At 35.0% G+C, this 23,458-nt stretch overlaps 1 protein-coding gene across 2 annotated transcripts in view; it reads right to left on the bottom strand.

Annotated features, from left to right (window-relative positions):
- Positions 1-3,167: 3,167 nt before the first annotated feature.
- The window catches only part of LOC140003041 (uncharacterized), a 33,314-nt gene continuing 13,023 nt past the window's right edge, over positions 3,168-23,458 (bottom strand). The window contains exons 9-21 of one of the 2 annotated variants that reach the window (XM_072041768.1): positions 17,314-17,367; positions 16,789-16,896; positions 16,650-16,703; positions 12,348-12,401; positions 11,300-11,407; positions 10,693-10,746; positions 10,568-10,603; positions 10,407-10,460; positions 9,420-9,669; positions 7,221-7,333; positions 6,344-6,412; positions 5,446-5,679; positions 3,168-4,917 (exon numbers count right to left, since the gene is read on the bottom strand). In XM_072041768.1, coding sequence (XP_071897869.1) covers positions 6,395-6,412; positions 7,221-7,333; positions 9,420-9,669; positions 10,407-10,460; positions 10,568-10,603; positions 10,693-10,746; positions 11,300-11,407; positions 12,348-12,401; positions 16,650-16,703; positions 16,789-16,896; positions 17,314-17,367 — 903 coding nt within the window. In that variant the 3' untranslated portion in view covers positions 3,168-4,917; positions 5,446-5,679; positions 6,344-6,394. The other variant, XM_072041767.1, reaches the window with a different exon arrangement.

Below are 23,458 nucleotides of genomic sequence, written 5' to 3'. Positions count from 1 at the left end.
TTTGTGGCTCTACTCTATATTTATTTTGCTCTGGGAGGTACAGAGTTTGGAGGCTGGGCCCCTGCAAGCCACGCACACAGCATCAGGGCCTAGTGCTGTTACAGAACTTGCTGTGCTGTGACTTGAGTATCTCTGTGTATGAAGTATTTTAGAGTGAGATGGGAACTGAACAGGAGTCTTTGGTGTTCTTACCTTGTCACTGGGATGGCCTTGGGGCTCTGGACAGCTTTGTTGTTCCAGCCCTGTGGACTTGGAAAGATTCTTTTAATTATCTGTTACCTCCTCGCTACAGTGAAAACACAGCAGAAGATCTAGTTTAGAGAACTGAGACTAGAGCAAAAATGTTTTTCTTCTTGCAAAGAATTTTGCTGACCATCACATAAGGCACATAGCGAACACAGAATCAGTAGATGGCTTTGCATGCTGTAAAATAATTCTGACGAGTACTTACATTTTTCATCTTTGATGTATGCAGAGGGAGACATGATAAATGTTCCAGCAGCTATTCTGTTTACTGTATCATTTGAAGAGTGCTTAATTTCCCATTTTCTTGTTATCTGTTGAGGGCTTGTTGACAGTGTTTATGGCAGATATTTTTTGTTTCAGAATCATGGAGGAGGTTGAGTCTCCATGCTGAGTCTTCAGTTGCTCTGAAAATACGAGCTGAGTATGAGAAAAAGTGGTAACATTAGTCACTTGGGTGTATAAGGACTGAGAATCAGAAAATTGGAAGCTACTACCCTTATTAGATTGTAATATCTCATGAAATATATATTAGACGTTGAAAGGCAAAGAAGTGGTCAGCATTATCCACCATAATGCAAATTAACAAAAAGTGATGAAAGGAAATCTGATAACAGGATTGAGGTTTTTACTGGAGAATGAGCTCTGGTCTGAACAGAACAAATGGCATGAATAAATGATGGCATGGCACAACCAGGAGAGGGAAAACATACATTGACTGCTTATTTGCATACTTTATCATAACCAATTGACTGGTCCTTGATTTCTTGGTCATCTGCAATTTATAGAAATTATGTTTTAGTAGTGCATAATGTAATTGAGGCAAATTGGATCAACCAAATTTTAATTTTCATCTGTGGTTTAATCACTGGACTAGTTCGGTTTTGTTATGCTTCAGCAAGATTTAGCTATGATGTCATTGTGATGTTTTTGTTTAAAATAAATAAATAAATAAATCTTAGACCATACCAGGAATCAGTGAAGACAGTTAGATCCCAGTCCTGATGCTGAATCCTTAATCCTGTCTGTCTTACTGAAGTTAGCTGTGTTTTGATGAGGATAATGTCTCTCCACCTTTGGGAAACTGGAAACAAAGTCAGGGTCTGGCAAAAGTCTTGACAGAACCTAGACAAAATATGTCCATGGTAGTATTGTGGGCTTTGGTGGCAAAAGTCTTGACAGAACCTAGACAAAATATGTCCATGGTAGTATTGTGGGCTTTGGCTTCATCCTGTCATTAGAACAGAGCCTTCATTCTCATAGCTGAGAAGAAAAAAAAAGCCCAATTTTGGCTAAAGCAGCACATCTGCATGTCTATATGTTTGCAGCCTTCTTCACTGTAATAATCTTTGATGTCCTTACTGAAAAAAAAAAAAAAAAAGGAAAAAGAAAGAGTGTATAGCTTTAGAGCAGCCTACTTCTTTGCAGTATTCTTGGCATTGCTTTTTACCAAATCAACAATGAGACTTTTTGATAATTTATATGCCTAGAAATGGAGCACAAATATTAATGGTTTGGGGTAAATATAGTAGATATGACATTCAATATCCTGTCTTTTTCATTTTCAAGTTATTTTTGGTGTCTCATATCATAGTGGATGTTCATTCACAAGAAAATGTGTGTGTATAATAGAAAATCAGTTGCTATCATGGCATCTCCTACTAGTCATTAGCACATGAAGCTCTATTTTGTAATTAACAAGGTTGTCTCTGGGGGGAGGAGTCTTAAGTAAATAATTGTGCTCGCTTTTTAAGAGAGATTATAGCTTTTTATTTCACAAGATGATTATTGGTCTTAGGCATAATGACTGCCTGTTTAGAGTGAAAAGATTAATTGAATTTTAGGAAGTTTTACAGGAGATGTGCTGATCATGATGAGTTGATATTTTCCTATTCTGGATAAGGAAGAAGAAAGAGAGAGAAAGAGAAGCAGCTTTACGTCTAAATACAGGACAGTTTATACTTCTACAGGCATGGCTTGTCTTTTAGATCTCCATCATGTGTCAATGTTATGCTGGACAGAACATTGCCCCCGTCCGTAATTTTGTTTGTTGGCTTGAGGGTGCTGTGTGTCTACTTGCTGCATTTCCATGCAACATTACAGTGACATACTTGTTTGCAGTGAGGAAAATGTATGCCGTCTCCACTATGGCTTTTCTCTGTTTAAAGAGAGGCTCAAAGCAGCCTAAAGCAATACGTTCCAGTCTGGTCTGCGGTAGCATGAAACCTCAAGATCACAGAACATCCAATTTCTGTTTAGTTAGCTTCTAGAGGTAAAGTCCAGCTGTCATGTATTTCTGTGATTAAACAGGTTTTTCACTTGAAGTGTGAAAAAAATTGATCCTTATTTTCTTATAGGCTTGCTTGAAAACGGAATTTAACTTGTGTAGTCCCAGGTGACATAAGTCATGTCTCTACCTTGGACTCCTCACCAGTTCTGCTTGAGCTAGCTAAAAGAAAGTACAGGAGATGTGTTGCAGTATGTTCTAGGTCATGGTCTAGTTCTTGTCTTCTGTTTCCCATCAATAAATAGGGTCATTGGTCTACCGTGTGGGAGCCTATAGGGATAAGAATAAGATGATGAAGCACTCAGACACTGTAGCTTGCAAGACAGTGTCTGGGTAAAGAAGTTCAGGATTCGGTCTTGCATAAGACTTTTGATAGTACTGCATGGATTTGTAGCTGCAGCGGTCAGCATTAAGTAAATGTGAAGTTAGATAGATCAGCCCCTGCTGTGTACTGCCAATAAATAGCAGGATCAGTATCTCCTCTGGTAACATTTCTTGTCCTAGCACTATTGCTCGGTACCTGGCAGGATATGCAGTAAGATTGTTTTTTTTGAGGCTGGATGGTCTGGAAGCAGAGTGAAGTTACAGTAACGAGAGTGGGTGAGGTCTGGACAATGAAAAGAAAAAGAATGGCCAATCCAGGTAGACAAGACTTGATTTTATTAATAAAATTTGTATTTTCCTCTTTGAGGTGACAGTTACAAACTTTGGTTCAAAAATAAAAGAAAATATGAACAGCAAGAAGTTGACCTTTGAAATCTCACTTTTACATGTATAAACGTGCATGAGAAAGAACCAGTTGGAAATGAGCCAGCAGAAGCTAGTACTATTTAATTTAACAATTTATAAGAAATAGAAACAAACATTTATTTTCAAGTCTTACATATATTATGAAAAATAATTACAAAAGGATTTGTGTTGCAAAGTTAAAATGTAATTTCTACTTACAGCTACCTGAATAAAATATTCAGAGGGAAGGCCAAACCAACTTTTTGGGTGAGATTTAAGAGCTAATGGTAGCAGTTCGGGTCAAAGACAGCTTTGTAGGAAGCAGTCCCCTATGTGTTGCTTAGCAACTATGTAGAATCACATGACCTAGACATATTGCATCCCTGGTCCTCAGTTGAAATAACAGGAAAAAATAATTCATATTAATGGGACAGGCAAATATTGTATAGGACCATTCTGTGGAACTTCTAGTATCCAGTTCAAGAAGCAAACATCCATTATTGCTTACATAAAAATCTAAGTAAACACTGCAAGAAATCCATAAGTAACTGTTTTGAATCCAGTTTTAATACTTATGCAGACCAAATAAGCACAATGGAAACAAAATCAGATGAGAAACGTTAAGAAAAAAAAAAAAAGAAAGCTATATGAATGATTTAATTGATACAGATTTTAACAGAAATTTTTTGTTTATTTTTTTTTCTTACTTGTTTCCCCTACCCAAAAATATAAACTTGTTTATTTTAGGTATATACAGGATTCTTATGAAATTCTGGAATTAGAAAAGAAAAAAACGTCTGAGGTATAGCACCATGGAACACAGCACCTTTGAGAGTGCTTTCATTATTGAAATTCATCATCACGGAGTAATATCAGCAGAAAAGGGATTTGAGTGTGCTGCTCAAGATCTTCCAGTTTTGCCACCTTAAGTTTTTTTGGCGACTTCAAATAACAAAGCTCTTCAACAAAAATATATACAAAGGGATTTTATTATTAATCAAAAATGGAATTGGCTTCACTGGCAATTACATCTTTATTTTTTCAGAATACATACACGGTATTGACAATGTAGTTTTGTAATTATAAAATAAGAGCCAGATGCAATTCAGAGACACATGCAAGTTTTGGAAATGGACAGAGAAATAACAGTATAGTACTGTACATAGAATAATTACAATTTATTAAACACTTTCATAACACCTCTGTTGTAATCGAAGGAGCACCATGTCTTTTTTTTTTTTTTTTTTTTTTTTTACAGCACCAAAAGAATTCAAAGGGTGGTGTTGATAAAGTGAGCTCTATGTTGTCTGTCTGTGCCACAGCATTCTTGCAAAGTTAGTTTAAGTCATGTGATTCTGGCCCTACGAGGGCAACAATAACTTTCTAGATGAGACACACATACACAGCAAGACATTTTCTATGCCATCCTTATTCAAAACTTGCATGTGGCAGGAAGTGGGTTGGTAGCACCAAAGTGCAACATTTTTGTTGATTTGATCTTTGTCTTAAGTTTAACCAAGGAAGCAGACAGGACCAACCTCAAATCCAAACTTTTGGTTCTGATCACCAAAGTCATTGATCATCACATCAACTATAGGCACTTGGTCTATTTTGGGTGTGTTGATTTCAATCACGGTCTTTCCATAGCCCTTTCTTGACTGTTAAAAAAAAAAGTAAAAAAAAAAAAAAAAGCAAATGGTTATATATCAGAGGAGTAAACATGCTGTAGCTCTCCACACTGTACCTCTGTAGTGTGGAATTAATAAACGATTACCTTTCATGCATCAGATGATACAAACTGTAAAGTTTATATTTTCATAGGATTTTATTTATAACGTAAATATATTTTCCTCATGGACTGCCCCCTCTTGTTATGCTAGTTTGCTTTTAATATTGTGGTCATACTAGCAAATAGTCTAGTTTCAGCACATTGGTGCTGACAGCCTGTATTCATGCCAGGTTTGTTCCATTTCTGTTGCTTGGCTTACAAAAATAATAATGACTTTTGTTCATATATAAAAATTGAATAAGTGAACTGCAATTAAAAACTACTAAAAGGTAGTCTATTAAAAATAAAGCCTTTAGAAAGCTTTTTGTCAGGGGAAAGCTGTAAAATAAATGAATGTTTGATTTCTATTTTAATCAAAAGGTTGGTTTTGTAAAGAATATTCTGAACGTCTACTTACTGCACAGCCATCATGAAGCGCTTTGATGTACGGATTGTTGTCGTAAGACATCTCTTCATCATTTGATCCTAAGAACCTTAGTGCTTTGTCATAGCTGTCAGAAGATGCATCATGCCAAGCTACGGACTGATGACAATTGTAAGTGAAATTTTGTCTGGCAGAGGCACTCAGTAGTTTAAGGAATGTCATTTGGACCATATTAATGGAATTGCCTTCAACATCCAAATAGGAAAGCTGGAAAATAGAAGAATTCACATGAACATTTATTTGTTCCCTTTGTTAAAATGCAAAACAAAATTATTTTTGACAGAAGAACCACATAACTGTCCTTAATAAAAAGTAAACCGACACATATCATTTTATGGGGTTTTTAAGTTCAATGAAGCTATGACTCTGTAGTTCATGTCATAGCAATATATTTAGGACGAAGAACTATATATTTTAGCTTTGTTCTAATGGGCAAGACAGAGAACTACCCCTATATAGCGAAGAACAGCAGAATCTCTTTGGGAATCTGTTTTTAGTTAATTATAAAGTTATGTCAGCCTGCAGGCTCATTTTTGCATATTCAGTATATTTCCAGTTATTTAGACTGAAGCACGGGATTTGTGCTGCAGCTGCTTTACTTAGGTTCAGTGGTAATGTGTGGTCTGCCAGAAGCCAGATCACACTGTCAGCTGGGTGGGTGAGTACCGGGATTGTTGTGTGTTTGCTGCACAGTGGCAGGTGCCTGCTGTCCAGTGGCAAGAGGCCATGTAACTGCTACAATATCTAGGGCAAAAGAGCTGGAGCTGAGAAGTATTAAGTTTCTTATTGTTTATATTTGATCCTGCCATTGATTTTGAAGGATTTTTGATACTTGATTTGTGAAAAACTGGATGCTGTAATGGCCACTTACAAGTTTGCCCCGCTTAAATTCACTAAACCAAGATCCTGGATTCTCCTTTGGTCATGATGAAATTCTAACCTGTGTGGTAAAACAGTGGAAATATAGATATTTAGAACATATGTTAACAGATAAGTTTTTAAATTACCTGGGACAAATTTCACATAAGATAGTAAAGAATGGTTCTTTCTGAGTTCTCAGCCTCTGTAAAAACACTAAAATAGGATGTTTTTCTGGTATAGAATGCCTTCAGATTAGTGACTTTAAATGGAATCCAAGGTGATAGCTTATAAAGAGGGAGAATTCTGTTTAAAGGAGACACTGTTGTCATCTGATAAGATTCAGGTAAATTGTTAGTGTAAATTGTTCCTGTGAAGAGTGTCTACAGTAGAGTTTTCACTGGTGTTGATTCTGATAGATCTATCTCATTTGGATAAGCTTTTAGAAAGCCTTCCTCTATACCATATACCACTCAGGGGTAATTTATACCAATGACAGAGGACACTGTTTATATACAGCGTTCTACATATACTTATAAATGAATAGATATAAATGAACTCACAAAAGAAACATAGTAAGAGTTTAACTTTTATGTGACAAACTCTAGATTATGCATTTCAACCTGTCACCCAGCTAGGCTACATTATGTAATGCAGCGGAAGGTTAGCAAACAGGTGCACAAAAGCTCTATTTAAGCAAAAGAGTAGAAATGCTGTTTGTCAACTCAGTGTACCATTTTACTGCTTCATTCAAATTTATGCAAATTTAAATGTAATCAGAAAGACAGTTATATGAAAATGTGACAATGTAATTATCCTGTTTAGTTCAACATTGCAATAGTATAGTAGGATATGTCAACAGCCAACTGAAAACACAGATTGGTACTTACTCCTTCAGATTTCTTATCTGGGTAGATGCAAGTTTCCCCACCTGCTGTGAAATTGCAGTACACTTTGAAGGAGTCTCCAGAACAGCCCTGGTTAGGATCAATCCAGTATTCCCCTAAAACATAAAGAGAAGATTTGCCTTTGATCATAAAAATGGTATTTGGAAGATTGTAGTCAGATTTTACTACCTAATAGCCCTCCAGAGAATATGGTGAAGTTATCTGAATGATGTGAAAGCAACCTGTTCTTTTCAAAGAATCACAGAATGGTTGAAGTTCGAAGGGACCTTTGGAGGTCATCTGATCCAAACCCCTGTTCAAGCAGGCTGCCCAGGAACGCATCCAGGTGGCTTTATAATATCTCTAAGGAGGGACACTCCACAATCTTCCTGAGCAAGTCACCTTCAGTATTGGTCAGTCATCATCACAGGAAAGAAGTGCTTCGTGATTCTTTGATGGAACCTCCTACATTTGTGGTTTGTTGCTGCTGCTGTTTATGGAATATAACACCAGGATCAAAGTCTACTTTTATCTAACTCCTTTTGTTTCCTTCCTTCCCTTTCATTCCTTCTGTTCCCTTCCTTCTTTTCCCTTTCCTTCTCTCTCTCTGCTTCTCTCTTATTAACTGTTTTTGTCTCAAGCCACAGGTTTTCTGATTTTTGCCCTTTCAATTCTCATCTAGCCAGGTGGAAGGGGGCAGTGAGCAATCTGCTGTGTGGTTCATAGCTGCTTGCAAGGGTTAAACCACAACAGATTGGTATGATTGAGGATTCCGGCCCTAGAATGCTAGGGCAAGTAAAGGCTGGGGATGAAAGAGAGGTGCAGTCAATCTGAGGTCCATTTAAAATCAGCACATTTTAAAATCCACTATTCTAATTATAACGATGATTTCTGTGATGTGGATCCTTATCTCCAGATAGTTTCACAGCAGGAAAGCAAAGATTTTCTGACACTAATGTTCTAATCGACTTTCAGGCAAATAGTAGAGGTTTTGAAGAGGCATGACAAATCCTTTTACTGGTTCTGTATTCTGAATACAGAGCATAGAAAAATCATTTATCATATTTTTAAAATTCTATTTATTCAGGCTGTATTTATTGAAAACAGTCTTTCCTACATGCAAGCCTTGCCCATGCAGAATTTTGTATTTTAATGACTGCATTTACTTTTATTTTAACCAGAATAAAATTCCTTTGATTTGAAGAAAGCTCCAAACAATAAGCAAATACTGTTAAATGAAGAAGACAAACGTGTTTTATAAAAACCATTCATTATTACAGAGGTATTGAATTGTAAAATATGTACTTTTTATATAGCGCACACTGCTTAACTACTCCTCAAGGCAACCATCTGTTTTTATCTATCTAGAGTGAAAACAACAGAGTATTATTAAGCTGTCAAAATCTATTTTTTCTCCCATTTAAAAACAGAAAAATATTGCTCTGAACTGGGAAAAAATATCCATTGCAATAGAAAAAAAGTATGAAAGCTTGAAAATTGTGTGAAGGTTGGCTTTCATTGAAAACTTTTCCAAAGGGGGTAAATTCAGTTATAAAAAAAAGAAAACAGAATATAATGAAAAACAGTCCTTCAGAGCACAGTGAATTCACACTATTCTGCATTTTTTTATGCTAGTGCTTAGTAGCATTAAACAGTACTAGAGAAACTTGAATGTCCATTTGCTGAATGACATGGAACTAACAGAGGCCATTCTGGACTGAATTATTGTTTCTAAGGATAAAAGAGTAGTAACTTCTTGAGAGTATAATATCTGTGCTGCTTCCTATATTATACTAAGCAGTTGCTAAAATAATTGTCATTTCTTTTAAAAACTAGAATCTATGCAGTATGTCAGTATGCTGACATTTGTGATTTTACTTTCATTGATCTAAATGGCATCAATCTTTTATTCCTCTCCCGTTTAGATAATTCTGGAAATGCAAGGCCTACCTTCCTGAACAATCTTTTTTTTTTTTTTTTTCTGGTTTTGTATTTAAAGAATAACGGCTGTTACCAACAGAACATATCTATACTCACATTTTATAAACAGAACCCTTTTATACCTGCAAAAATGGATTTAGTGACACTGTATTTATTGAGCAACTATATTAACCATCTATCAATAATTAATAATTCTGCCAAAGTATCATAGCAGATCATAACTTCAGCCTTGTTTGCCTTCATCATGCAATATTAACATACCGTCTGGGAAGTCTGGGTGGCAGAGTTGCAAGTCTTTGCAAGTTCGGGCTGGGTTGTTCTGAGTGCCCATTGGATACTTCATGTGTTCAATGTCTTGTTTCAGTGAATTCAATGAACCAAATATCTCTTCCATGCCATCGGAATAATCCAGAATGTTATCACCAGCATCAGACACCATATAATCAGGAGATCTTCTAGTCTTTTTAGGTGACTGGATTGGCAGTGGCTGGATTACCTCACCTGGAGGACCCTGAATGGAAAACATATGTTTACCGTTTCTGTTGGTTTTCCAGATGTGTAAATACACAGAGGAAGACGAAAGAACATGACATGAAGATGCTTTGAACAGAGCTTCTACAATTTATTTATTTTACTTATTTCATTCATATTTATGCCAAAACAGATCGTGGCAGACCAAAACATTGTTTTGCTCTAAACTCATCCCACTCCATTGCTGTTTGGGGAAGAGTATGTTGCCCTCATGCAAGTGAAGAACTCATTTGTGATTGCCTTTTCATCCCCAGCAATTACCTGAAGCAGAGGCATAGCCTATAGCGAACAAAACTGTGGGTGTTCCCTATGATAAAATTTTAAAATTCCACTTGGGGTCTATAAAGCAGTACTTCATTTCAGAAAATTGAAACAATTCATTCAGATTTTGACTGTTTTCATTTTAGATTTTTATGCTATGGAGAAGAAGTAGTAGAAACAGGAGAGTATTAACAGCAGGAAACTGAAATCATTCTGTTTTCTGTGCTTCCATATGATACATTAAATCATCATTGCATTTTTTATTATTTCTAATGGATTTTTTTCAGAGCAGACAATGTATTTATATGTGTGGTGGATTTCTGTTTCCTGACAAATTTATTTTCAAACAATCATTAATATGTTCCTTATCTGCAAGTTCACAAGTGTTGTTTTCAAAGCCTGTCAAAACAGGTCATGTCAGTACAATGTGCTTTTATGTCAAGTAAGAGTTCTTACTGGAGGACCAGGTGGACCAGGTAAACCACTGTCACCCTTTTGACCAGCAGGGCCCTATAAAGGAATGAAAGAAATGTAATATTAACCATATTACATAATGTTAAAAAATAACACATGGAAATTAAGTACAAAGACAGAAAATATGGAGGAGAATTACTCACACTGGATCCTTTGGAACCTTTTGGACCTTGAGGACCCTATGGGGAAGAACATAGGCACATAGTTGGAGTATCTTCCACACAACATGTGAGTGTTTTGAACAGGAGGACTGGATGAAGTAACTTACAGGTAAACCAGGAGGACCAGGGGGTCCAAGTGGACCAGCAGGACCAGAAATTCCCTAAGAAAGAATAAGAGAATAAGTCCAGAAATACATTTTACATAGTAGACTGGATTCAGAAATGCATATGTATCAAAAAGGTAGTCCTAGTAAGTGTCCAGCCCTGGTGAGTTTTAATTTAGGCTATTCGCTAGTGTCCAAAATAGTCTTTGAAATATGATCTGACAGTTTGAGTTGCATATATTTGTTCTCATGCTCCAACATTTATAGTCACAACTCTGTTCACGTTCAGATCATCTTTGAAGCCTCAATTTTTACATAGAGGCTTAAAACATGACTTTATAACCAGGAGAAGAGAGGCTATTCTGGGTAGTACATAACAAGATTGGTGCTGTTAGTGTTATCTCATCCCTAACTTAGGTGTATGTTTCCTCCTCCTGAAATGCTCTATGACCTGGTTTTAAGTTGTATAGCTTCACTGTGTTTGTCCATTGTCTAGGAAAGCTTTAACCTCTAGGAGGAAAGTCTGGTGTTAAGTGTTTATAGTAACTTTATATGTCTCTTTCAAAAAAGACATGCATATAACTTGAATGAAAGCACATGTTTTACTTACTGCGTCACCCTTGGCTCCAGGAGACCCCTGTGGGCCAGGAAGACCCCTATCACCCTTTTCACCCTGTTCTCCTGGAGGTCCAATCAGGCCAATCAAACCAGGATGTCCCTAAACAAGATAGAAGAAAGAGTGAGAACTCAATATATATAAAGTAGATGTGCTTTGCAAACACACAAATTAAAACTTTCAAATGACATCACAGTTGCTAGTTATCAATTAACTTGAAAAAATTACTCTGTGAGCATATTAAATGTTAGTTGGCTTTTTAAGATTATTTGCAAGCTGTGAATGCTTATTCAGTGAAAGAGATCAAAGTGCACCATAGTCCTTTCTGAAACGGATGCAGAAATAATAATACCTATAGATACAGATTACATACCACCTTTTATATTTTGATACTTATAAGCATATTACAGAGTTGCACATTGGATTCCACAGGTAATAGAGCTGTATAAACAGCTGACCTAACCATATAAACAAAAATCATAATTCACAAGATATATTCATATCCTTTTCTCTATACGGTTCTTCCCTGATGAACAAGCAATCAATAAATTGTTGGGACTCTATTAGAAAATGGTATTCCAGATCTCTCGATCCATTATTTCAAAAAGAAAATATAGCTGAAAAATATTTGCATTTTGTTGTTATAAAATTAAATTCTCTAATAATTTTAATTTCCATTTATTTATTTATTTATTGTGAAACCAAAGGTTCTCTTTACATCAGTTTTTGGAGTTTTCATTGAAAGGAAAAAAATTTGTATGGTCATTAGATTACCATACAGGCAGTAATGTTTTTCTTTCTACATATCTCCAGGATATCAGATGTTACTGAAAACTTCACAATTACCACGAAAGCTATGGAAAGCTGATCGATAGATAGCTAAGGTTGTCTTGCTTTCTGATACAAAACAACAACAAGTAAAACAACAAACAAACAAACAAAACACCACAGCATTTCTTTCTCCTAATTTTATAGTCCTTTAGACTGGGCCAAAACAACAAAGGTACAAACAATGAATAAAAATATAGACATTCTCATATACCTTCTCTCCTTTAGAACCTGGATCTCCTTTCAGGCCAGGTAAGCCAGGTGGACCCTAAATAAAACAAGGGAAGAAATGTAAAAGTAAGTTTTTACATACTGCACAAATCATGTTTTCTTGAAATATTTTAAAGGCAGAGTAATTCAAACTGTGGAGGCATTCAGTGGTTGATGGCTGTGATTTAGGGCTCAAGATAATATTGATGTGTATGTTTAAAAAGGCATAAAGATGCTGCTGTAGCATTTAAATTTCTCTATAATTAGAAATCTATAAAGAAGGAAAAGGTCAATTAAATTTTTGAACTGCACTGAAAGCATTCAGTAAGCTATATGATATTCAAACATTTCAACTGAATTTTTGTTGATTAGCTTAATTTTGCTTGTGTTTACATGATATGCTTTATTTTTACTTCCACCTTAGTTGATGTACCTATCCAGACAGTAGTATGTATCTTCTCCAGTTTCTTATTTTAGCCCTTTATATCATAAGACAGTATAAAATATCCCTTGTTTTCTACCAGTTTACTACAGCTCAAAAATATTATTGCAGAATAAAAATCAGATTGTTTATAGTAACTGCTCCTCAATATTTTTTTTTGTTGGAGAACTACTTCATAGTTTGATTCCATACTTAAGGTATGGAATCATACCTTAAGAGGCTGAGAGTCTGATTAACAGGAAAAAAAAAAAAAAGATTAAAAGTGAGAGTAATCCAGTTGACATTGGTGGTTTTATTTCTTTCAGATTTACAAGGGTTTTGACTTAACTGGTCCTGAGAAGGTAGACATGCTGTGGAACTATCAACATACTTAAATTAATCAATGATAATGGATCTGTAGACTACAAACTCTTCTAAAACACATGCTTAAGTAGAGTTCATCTATTTCCCCAATCATATGAGAATATTCGGCTACATAGTATGCACTTGTAGGGTATCCTGGAAGGATAGAAATGAATAAAATATTCACAGAGCAGTATTTCAGTAGGCTTTCAGAAGTTCAGAATTTCTACCAGTCATTAGTTTGAATTAATGTTTTGAATATGATGTTCAGAATTGCAATCAGTATTTCTGACGTTTTAGCCTCAGCTAACTTAAGGGGTCTTAATATTTTCCTGTCTCTAATAGCAATCCAACCTATGACCATATTAGATTTTTAATTCCTTGACACTGTTTAGGAATTTTAATTCAATATTCTAAAAACTTTTTATGTGGTGGAATATAAGAGAAACATTATGCCCTATTTTGCTACAACCATTTTCTAATTTTTAAAAAGTTAGACCCCTTGGAAGTTAGAAGATACCTAGAAAAAAATTAAAACTGATGACATAAAATTATAAGAGAATTATAAAATTTTATAAAATTTATAAAATTCACATAAAATTATAAGAGAATTTGATAGTGTGTCATAAGCATGTACTTATATATATATATATTTATAGATCTTATAAATGATACAATAATATTGAATTTTGAATATTCTTGAATTACTGCTATACAGACACCATTCCAAGATATTTTCTGAGGTTCATATGAATAGCAATGATAGCTTTCTACAATTTGAACAGAATGAGGTGAAAAATTCAGGCTATGCAACGTATATGCAAGTACCAAAAAGATATTCATTTCTCAGAGGCTATTAATCTCACACTGAACATGTATGCATTAGGAGCTGAGCTGCTAAACTAAGTCAGTATCTCATCACTATTAGTCTCCTGCTGGCAGTGGACATCTGTGAAGTTATGATATGGATAGCAGTAATAAGTGACCTTTTCAACCTGGCACAAACTCAAAAGTGCCATAACACTTCATGTACAAAATATTATTCAGTGTGTATCCTTTCCATCTCTACTTCAGAATATCATTAGATGCAAAAGCCCAGACAAATACATAATTCATGAATAAAAGGTGAAATTTTAAAGCCTCTGGAATACAGAATCAGGCATTCTCACCTGCAGTGTATTGTGCTCTACTGTAAATCTACTCTCATGCTCTTCTCCTGATAGCAAACTGCTGGGGAGGAAGGAGACCTCATCTCAACAACATTTATGTTATAAATTTTACTTACTTAAAAAAAAAAAAAAGTTTAAGTTGCAGCAGTACATCTAAAAAAGTTCTTGCTGAGCTGACAAGAAGCCAGTGCATTTGGGATAGATAATACGCTCAGCTTCATATTTGAATTGAATGTTAAAAGGGAGATTTTGATTTTGATGATGTATTTGGAGGCTTTTGGTGACTGACGTGAGAAATGGATGTTTCTTACTGCCGAATAATGTTTTATTGGACTCTAACTTCTTACTGGGGAATGCTCTCTGGAAAGATTTTCAGTTTGTGTATATGGCATAAGAGCAAAAACTTTCAGTGTTACTGCTACCCAAAGACCTGTATCCTCTTAAGGCCATACAGGAAAAGAAACATGGGATTTCCTTCACATTTCATACACACAACCTTTCCTTTTGCCTTTAAGAATCATATCATATCTGAAATAGAGGATAGGCCCTTAACACGTAGTATCCTAAGGTAATCTTATTATCCATGTTAGCATAGTTAATCTTCAAAATAACAAAGAGTATATTTTACTAAAATTTAGTAAAATTTAATGTGATAGCACTGCTCGCAGACTGTAAGATGTCTTCAGAGCGTAACTTTATTTTTTTTCCACCTAACTTTAACAGTTTATGTTTTGTTTTGAAGTTACTTATTCCCTGTGTGTCATTCAACTGTGATAATATAGGTAAATTCTACTTCAGTGAATTTGGAGAGAAAGAGAGATAAGAACTTTTCACTAAATTGGATCACCTTTGTTTGACCTGTGAAGAAATAAAATGCTGGCCATATAGTTTGGATCTGAATTTCTACACATAATGATATCAATATTTTGTAATTCAAAATATTTTTTGAATATCATCAATATTTTGTAATTTGTGCTCACAGTGCTTTTTTTTTTTTTTTTAGTTTTGTAGAAAAATGTACTAAAATAGCAAGTGAAAATAGAAATAATGATATAATTTTATAGTATGTTATGTCATCTAAAAGCTTTCCTTGCTTTAATCATATTAATAACACATAGCAAAATATACTTGGCTAGTTTGCCATACAATGTTCAAGGCAACCTAACAAGAAGGTATTTTGTCCAAGTTTTACAGCAATTAGGTCAGTGCGTAGAAGTAATTTACAAAGCTACCAATAACTTGCCTTACAGTATAAACAGTTCTCTAAAAACATCTCAATATGCTTTTTAGGACTAACAGGTTGCTATCAAATTTATTAACCAGAAATCATATAAACTCAATTCTAGCTGAAATAACAGAAAAATTCCTCATGAAAGGTGACTTTGATTTTATCTAACAGCATGGTTAAAATTGGAGTTGCATTATTTTGCTCATAGGAACAGCCAATGCAGATAACTATTTTGTCTGATATCTTCCTATTTGATCTATACTGCTTATGTATCAGCAACGATATTTTATGAGTCTCACAGCTGCACCACTCAGTACCTTCTGCTACATTATAAAACAATGTTAATGTAAAGAGCATTAATATAAATGCTTGAGAGCATAAAGAAAACGAGAATGGCCAACAAAGTGTATGTCATTCTACTGGCATTGCTGTAAGCAAAGGGGGTTGAATCCAAGAGAAATGGGGTATCCAGCTCTAGCCAATGCTCTAGAAACCGGGAGCTTGGTTCATTCAGACTCTTTTAAATGCTTTGCTCATGAATTTTATTTCCTGGGTCTGCCACAATGAAAAACAGACTGGATGCTGCTGTTCATTTTTATAAAACTAGCATGTTTTCTTCTTAGGTAGAAGTATCTTTTTGGCCTTACTTCAGAATTAATCTTTTTCTTTCTCTAAAGAATAGATATGATCTAATCTTTTCCCTAGGAATAATGCTTTCATACACTGGCAGTCGTTAAAATCAATGGATGTATAGAATTTATCACTGTTAAGGAAACAAAATGATTTAATATATTAAGCTTTGCTGATGTGGACACTAAAGTAGATTTTTTTGATAGTAAGCTTCACTGGTTTTATTCTGAATTCTACTGCGGGGATTTCAGGAATTTGGTTTTATACTGCCTTATTTCACTCTTTAGCTGGTATAAATCAATATAGCTACCTACTGAAGTAGAGCACTAGAATGAAGGAAGTCATATGCATCAGTTTCTAACACGACAGAAGAATAGAAACTTTGTGCTAAGAACTGACTTATAAATTATTTTTTCTGTAATATACACAGACATCTTAATGATGTCCTTTAAAAGTTTCCTTTTCTGTTCTGATACTGAATGGAAAGGTACTCACCAGAGGCCCAGGAGGGCCATCCTGACCTGGTGCTCCAGGTAGACCTTGCTCTCCCTAGAGAGAACATAATATTTGTGTTACTGGAGAATATACGAGAAATACAACATTTAAAATATTATTATATGTTCAGTTTACTCACCACAGGGCCAGGAATACCTCGAAGACCTTCCGGGCCAGGTTTTCCTGCAGGTCCCTGAGGACCAACTGGACCCGTTTTTCCAGGAGCCCCTTCTGCACCAGGTTCACCCTAGAAAGAACATAAGCAAGAGGTCAGAAAGGAAAATTGGACTAAGATTGGCACAGTAGCTGCAAAGTGAGAACAAAGTTTCCTCAATCCATTTTTCAAAAGATATTCCAAAACAGTGTTCCAAAACATTTTTCTGAATGAAATTATGATAGCCTCATATAAGCAGGGGGGTTTCAGCAAAGCATGCTTATCCTTCTTTTCCACAGGGGTGAGCTAAGTTGGGCCTGTACTGGTCAGAGTCCACCATGGGCTCTGTTATGTACTGCTACTAATTCTGGATCCTAATTTGGATTTTACAGTTTACATATTATTACTTCAATAAGTTTCACACTCAGTGAATGATAAGCAACTTACTTTTCATTTATATATAATTTATATTTTCATGCTCCTACTAAAAAAATAAAATGTATGTGTTACCTTTGCACCTTTTTCACCTTGTCTGCCTTCAGCGCCAGTTGCTCCAGGAGGTCCCTGTGAAAGATAAAGACTGAGCTCATAATCTGTTTTCTAAGATATTTCTACAGTGAAAAAGGGCCATTTCCACTGTATTAATGAGTAATAAATGCTAAAAAATACCCACAAAATTATATTTCTTTCTAAAAGAATATGTATCACCTAATATCTCTGACAGGTAAGGTTAAAAACAAAGAAATATCTCGGAAAAAAATCAAAACAGGTTATAAAAGTAAAAGTATAAGAACAATGCTTCTTATACATATACAATTACAGTTTCAAATTTGCTTTGCATTGTATTATATCTATTCACTGTAATCTATCCACTGATTTCAAAAATCTTGCATTATACAATGCCCAGAATGGCACATACTTCTTTATTCTCAAAGTCAGTTATACGCCTTTTAAATGTGTTTGGAGAGCCAAAAGTTGATACATGCCTCAATATTATCCAGTAAATGTGAAAGAGAAAAAAATAAATCACATGACTAGTGGTTGTAAGGAATGAATAAAATACACAGCAAACAAGCAGTTCCTGGTAGTAGGTTTCCTGCTATTGCTCTACAAAAGCTCTATTTTACTAAGAAAGTAGAACTTGGTACTGAAGGAGGATGTAATAATGGGTTACATGTAAGTTTCAGGTGAAGGCCATAAGACAGGAGTTGCTGGACAGTAGTCCAGCAGCACTGTGTCTACCTATTGCTGATGTCACCCATCTTTAATTTTCTTAAGGTTTCAATGAAAAATAAAAAAGCATTTTTTTTTTTCTGCCAGAACATCACAGTTTAATTTTCAGGTTGGGGGATTAATACTCATAGCCTCAATTACGAAAAGAGGCAGTATCTAGAATCTAATGTACTGTTCTTAAAATGGCTCTCTTACATATACTTAGTTTAGAAAGATGCACTCAAGGTTATGGACCAAATATTTTCCTACAAGGTTAATTTTTAGCCTGGGAAATGTTTTTACTACAAATAGTTATTTCTTGCCATCCAATGAACAGCTTAAAGCAAAGGGATAGAAAAGGGACCATAATCAAACACAAAGTGATTTTCTGAATTTATAAACTAACCCTCTAAGAATAATCTATTCATTAATTCAACAGTTTGTAATGTAGAAATATTAAAAAAATGTTCTAAGCTAAGCAACAGAAAAAAAGGAAAGCCAGCTATTTCCATTTACTTAGTCCTTTTAATTTCATAATAGACAAAAAAAAAAAAAAAAAAAGTGAACTCAAGGCTTTGGATCTCAGTTTGATCTAATAGCTTTATTTATTTATTTATTTATTTATTTTTGGCTCAATTTAGACCAAAGCTTTTATAACCTGTTATAAATCACTGCCCACTATTATTTCCACATACCTTGAACAACTCCACCAGTTTTTCTTTCTACACATATTTCTTCTTTTTACATACGTTATTCCAGAAGAAAAATTTGCATCAACATTGTTACAATAATAAGTCTCTGATGTGTAGGTTGTGATAGGTTGGGTGGATCACAATTTGCCGTGATAATTTGAAAAACGATTATCAGGTTATAAAAAAAAAACACACAGGAATATTTTAGAAGTAGAGTGTATCTTTCTTACATGAATTAATTTACATGACCATTGTCTTTACTTCTAGGAAATTCCTTTAACTCAAGTTCACGTATCAGTTATAACCTATCTTGCCTAAGAAACTAAAAAAAAGTGTGATAGTTTGTACTTAAGAAACGTCTCTACATAATCTAGAAACGCAGCTGCAGCTTGAATTAACAGAGTTCAAAACACTGTGATCACTAAATTGCGAATACAATGAATCATGATTGCTAAACAAAGAGGGTACATTCATTATCAAACAGTGCCAGTGCTGCACCAAGCGCAAAGCAGCTAAATGAACTGCACTTTCTAACAGGCTGTGATTGCTGGCATGGCACAGATGGTGCTTCTACATTGAAACACTGCTAATTGTTATTTAATTTACCTTCCTACACTTGAGTTGTTGGAGTGTCTGGTAAATTTAAGGTGACAAAAGATCTCGATAGCAATAATTTACATCAATGCATGGCTCCCCAACCTCACCACCCAGCTACCATAGTGATTGTTACACTTTAGTTTGGATGTATTGCCTTATACAGAACTGAGAAGACAAAAGAATTTATATAAAAACAAACCTGTTCACAATTTTTGTTACTTGAACCTACTGGACATTTCTGTCTGTTCTTCCATATCTATGATTTTCATTAAAATAATTTCAACTTTTTTTTTTTTTTTTTTTATAGCTATCTGTCCTCTAACCGAAACCATGATTTCCAACACAGAAAAACATGATCACATTTCATCAGTCTGCTAAGATAGCAACCTAGTCTGCCATATTTTTAGGTATTTCATGTATTTTCAATCACAAAATGGCTTAATTTTTAAGTGGTGTGTGCATTCTGCTGAGAGAGTATGATATTATAGAACAAATATATGCAGAACTTCATAGAAATGCTTATTATTTTTTCTAAATTCTTCAACATAGTACATAAAGGGAACTAACCAAATAAGTTTCTAGTTCTCCAATTTTAGAAGTTGGTTATGGTGCAGTATTGACATCTGTTCCTTTATTGAAAGCAGGCAGTGCATGCTCCACATTAGAATAACGATGTATCTAAGACTTGAAATTCTTTAAATTCTAACTTCTTAGAGTAATATATGAACCTTAGGTGTATGTGATCTAGACATATAATTGAGTCTAATAAAATGGCCAAGCAGCTAATTACACAGCTGAATGGCCTAGCACACCGAAAGGCTGAGAGAAACGTAAGCAAAGCCTTCCTGTGTCGACTTTTATCAACTGGGTATGTTATTTGTTGTAAGAATGGATAAGAAAATGAATATTGTTTTATGGTGCCTTTTCCTCATGCTGTTTTTGTCATTTGTCAGATAGAAATCAAAGCATTCAAACTATGCTACCCATACTATGTTACCCAGTACTCTACAGCAAAACAAAAAAAGTGCGAAGAGTAGGTGCAAAGAATTAAGTTCCAGAAAAAAAAATAACAGCATCATGTTAACTGTAGAGTGATTTAGGTTTTGTGTCTACATTTCTAGACAAGCAGACATTGGATCAGGAAATATTGACCTACGGAAGCCTTTTCAGATGTTCCACTTTTCAGAGATGAGAACTCACTTATCTCCCACATTGAAAGCAGAAACTGAAAAACATTCTACCTCTCCAGAAATTCAGTCTTCATACATTGTGCTGTTGGCCAATGCTGATGCTGTTATCAGCAACAAGAATACAGCAGAGAACTCTTACTGCAATTTGTGAATTCCTTGGCTGATTCAGATTGCTCCAGGAACACAGTTAACTTTAATGCAGTTTTTGCCTTCAGAGCACTTAACAACACTTTCAGAATTACCCCATCCTTCTGTGGGGCAAGTTTCAGTCTTCTTTTTTTGGCAGACAGAGAAATTCAGACAGCAATACTACAAATGCTTAACACACATAATCGGAAAACAGTTGGAAAAGGGGTTCCTAGTACCAAACCTATAATAGACTACTTGTCTGTTCAGCTTGGAAGGTAATATGCATATATGCAAATGCCTCGAGTTTTCTAGAGAATCTAGGCTGACTTCCATCAGTGGAGAACTTAAGAGATTTGATGGTGTGTCTGACTTCAATAATAATTATGGCATGCTTTTACTTCAACACTACTTTCATTCACATTCTGCAATCGGTATTCCAGTAGCTGACTATTTTTAACTAATAAAGATCAGTAAATGTTTCTGAGTACATCCCTTTTATTTTAGATCTATATCCTTTGAGGTTATATAATACAAGACAACATTTTTAAACCAAAGAATATACATTTTCTCCAAATACTTCCAACATTTACTCCTGAACTTTCATTGTTAGAACTATCTCTTCTTAGAAGTTATAAACCAAGATAGAACCTACATAGAAGAAAACCTGTCTTGACTATCCAGTTAAAGCGAGGTGTGTATATATGTAGCTATATTTTTTTTCTTGTGCATTCAAAATATTGAGTAAAGCCTTTTGTTTCATTGACAAGATGCTCCTTAAAAGAATTACTATTTCGGAATTCTCCTATCATTACAGTTAATGGGAGTTTTATCGCTGAATTCAAAATCAGAGTTTAGTCAATACTAAAGTAGTTCCTGAAAGTCTGATCAAATTAAAATGTATTTTAAAATCTGTCACTATTTTGTTGCATTGATCCTCTCTTCTGTTGAACTGGAGAATATGGCCTTTTGGTTGTTAATGATAAAATCAATTTGGTTGAGTGTTTCCCTTGATGGATTTATGATCTAATTTTCTAAACAGTATGTGCACAAATCCATGGTAGATTTGCATGCACAATTGCTATAGTTACTTGCACCATAACTAGTTAGATGTATAAAACCTTCTGAACATGTATTTATCTGATTTGGTCATAGCACCTTCATTAAAATGGTGTGTCCTTCAAATCTGGATGAAAGGACACTGCCTGAGGTTTTTTTTGAAACTGATTCTACCATGCTGTTGTGAAATGAGTTCATCTGATTCGTGTCAATATGGAACAATGCTAGGGCCACAAGGTATGCTGGATGTGACCTTCTGTCTTACATACCCTTGTATAACCACAAGTCTAAGCAAAACAGAGTGGTTAATGTATACAGTTCTTGTATCTTGCAAAGGAATAGTCCAGCAATTTGTGTCAATAAGAGAACAAAGGGGTTTCAGAATAACTGCTAACTATTATGACTATTGCATGGAACATGATATCTGGCCAAGAGATTAAGGTGAAAGGGAAAGCTGAAGGATGACTAAAAGACAAAGCTTGCAGGGGACGCTGCACAAGTTTCTGACATCTGGCCAAGATGGACAAAGGAGAAGGACAAGAAAAAAAGCCTGGGAGGAAGACTACGAGCCTTCAGCACAAGAGACCCCCAGAGGGACCACCAGAGACTGATACGCATGCACCAGTAGGAGGGTTTGGATTCTGGGAACTAATTATAATAACCCTGCCTTTTCTAGAAGTAATAATGAATATGTAGTAGCCTAGGAGCATAAAAACCAGCTGCCTGATGTAACTTGTGTGTGTCTTGGTGGAGCAGAGACTCCCGGTGCACCCAGCGCTGTTTGCTTACCTCTATTCATTTAATAAATTGTAAACTTTGATTGCAATCCTATTTGGGACTTAGCCATTTATTACACTACTGATGAAAAATAATGAAGAACATTTTTTACTGTTCATTCTGCTAGCAAAGTATGAAGCCTTCAGTTATTCACTGTTTATCTCTAATATGACATCAATACCATACAGACTCTCTACAAGCTTGAAATGTTCGGGTAGTCAAGTAATGTAGAATGTGATTCTAAAAACTTCAGAATTTTCTTCAGAATACAGGAGTGAGATTACTTGGCAATATTTAGATGGAATCATAGAACAGTTTGGGTTGGAAGAGACCTCAAAGATCATATAATTCCAACCCCCCTGCCATGGGCAGGAACACCTACCACTATAGCAGGTATCTTACCGTACATTTTTCTTTTTTTTCTTCACAGTATTCATAAATTGGAATTGTGTCAAAGCCCAGGTGACAGATGCATTTGCATTTCTGAAGTGTTTTTTACCTAGCTAGAAATAGCAATATATCCTATCTACTAGGAATGAACTACTGCCTTCCATATAATAAAGTAGGAAGTTCTAATCTGATGTAGAACAAACATACTAATTGAATTATGGCTCAACTGAATATTAGCAGTTCTAGTGATAAGGTTGTTAATGCTACCAAAATAATTTATAATATTTTAAATGTTTTGCAAGCTTGTGGAGCAAATAGATTATTGTGTAAAATAGATAAAACTAATTAGGCATGTCAGTTCACTCAAGCCCATTAAATAGAGCAATTTAACACATTTTGTTAAATAGCTCTCAGCTTACATTTAATGATGCTCCCCCTATCTTTTTTTAAAGTGTAAAAACTGCATCTAATTGCTGCCTGAGAGAGATCTAAAGGTTGATACATCTACTACAGTTCTGTAAGTATAACATTATTTAGTGGTTTTGATTAACTGTATTTGTAAAGCCTGTGAAGCTTCAAAGATTTTAGAAATAATGAAATAGCTTCATAAGC

This window comes from Anas platyrhynchos, chromosome 8 (assembly GCF_047663525.1).
Source record: "Anas platyrhynchos isolate ZD024472 breed Pekin duck chromosome 8, IASCAAS_PekinDuck_T2T, whole genome shotgun sequence".
Classification (NCBI taxonomy): domain Eukaryota; kingdom Metazoa; phylum Chordata; class Aves; order Anseriformes; family Anatidae; genus Anas; species Anas platyrhynchos.
The sequence above is the reverse complement of the archived record's forward strand: the minus strand, read 5'-3'. Positions and strand labels throughout refer to the sequence as shown.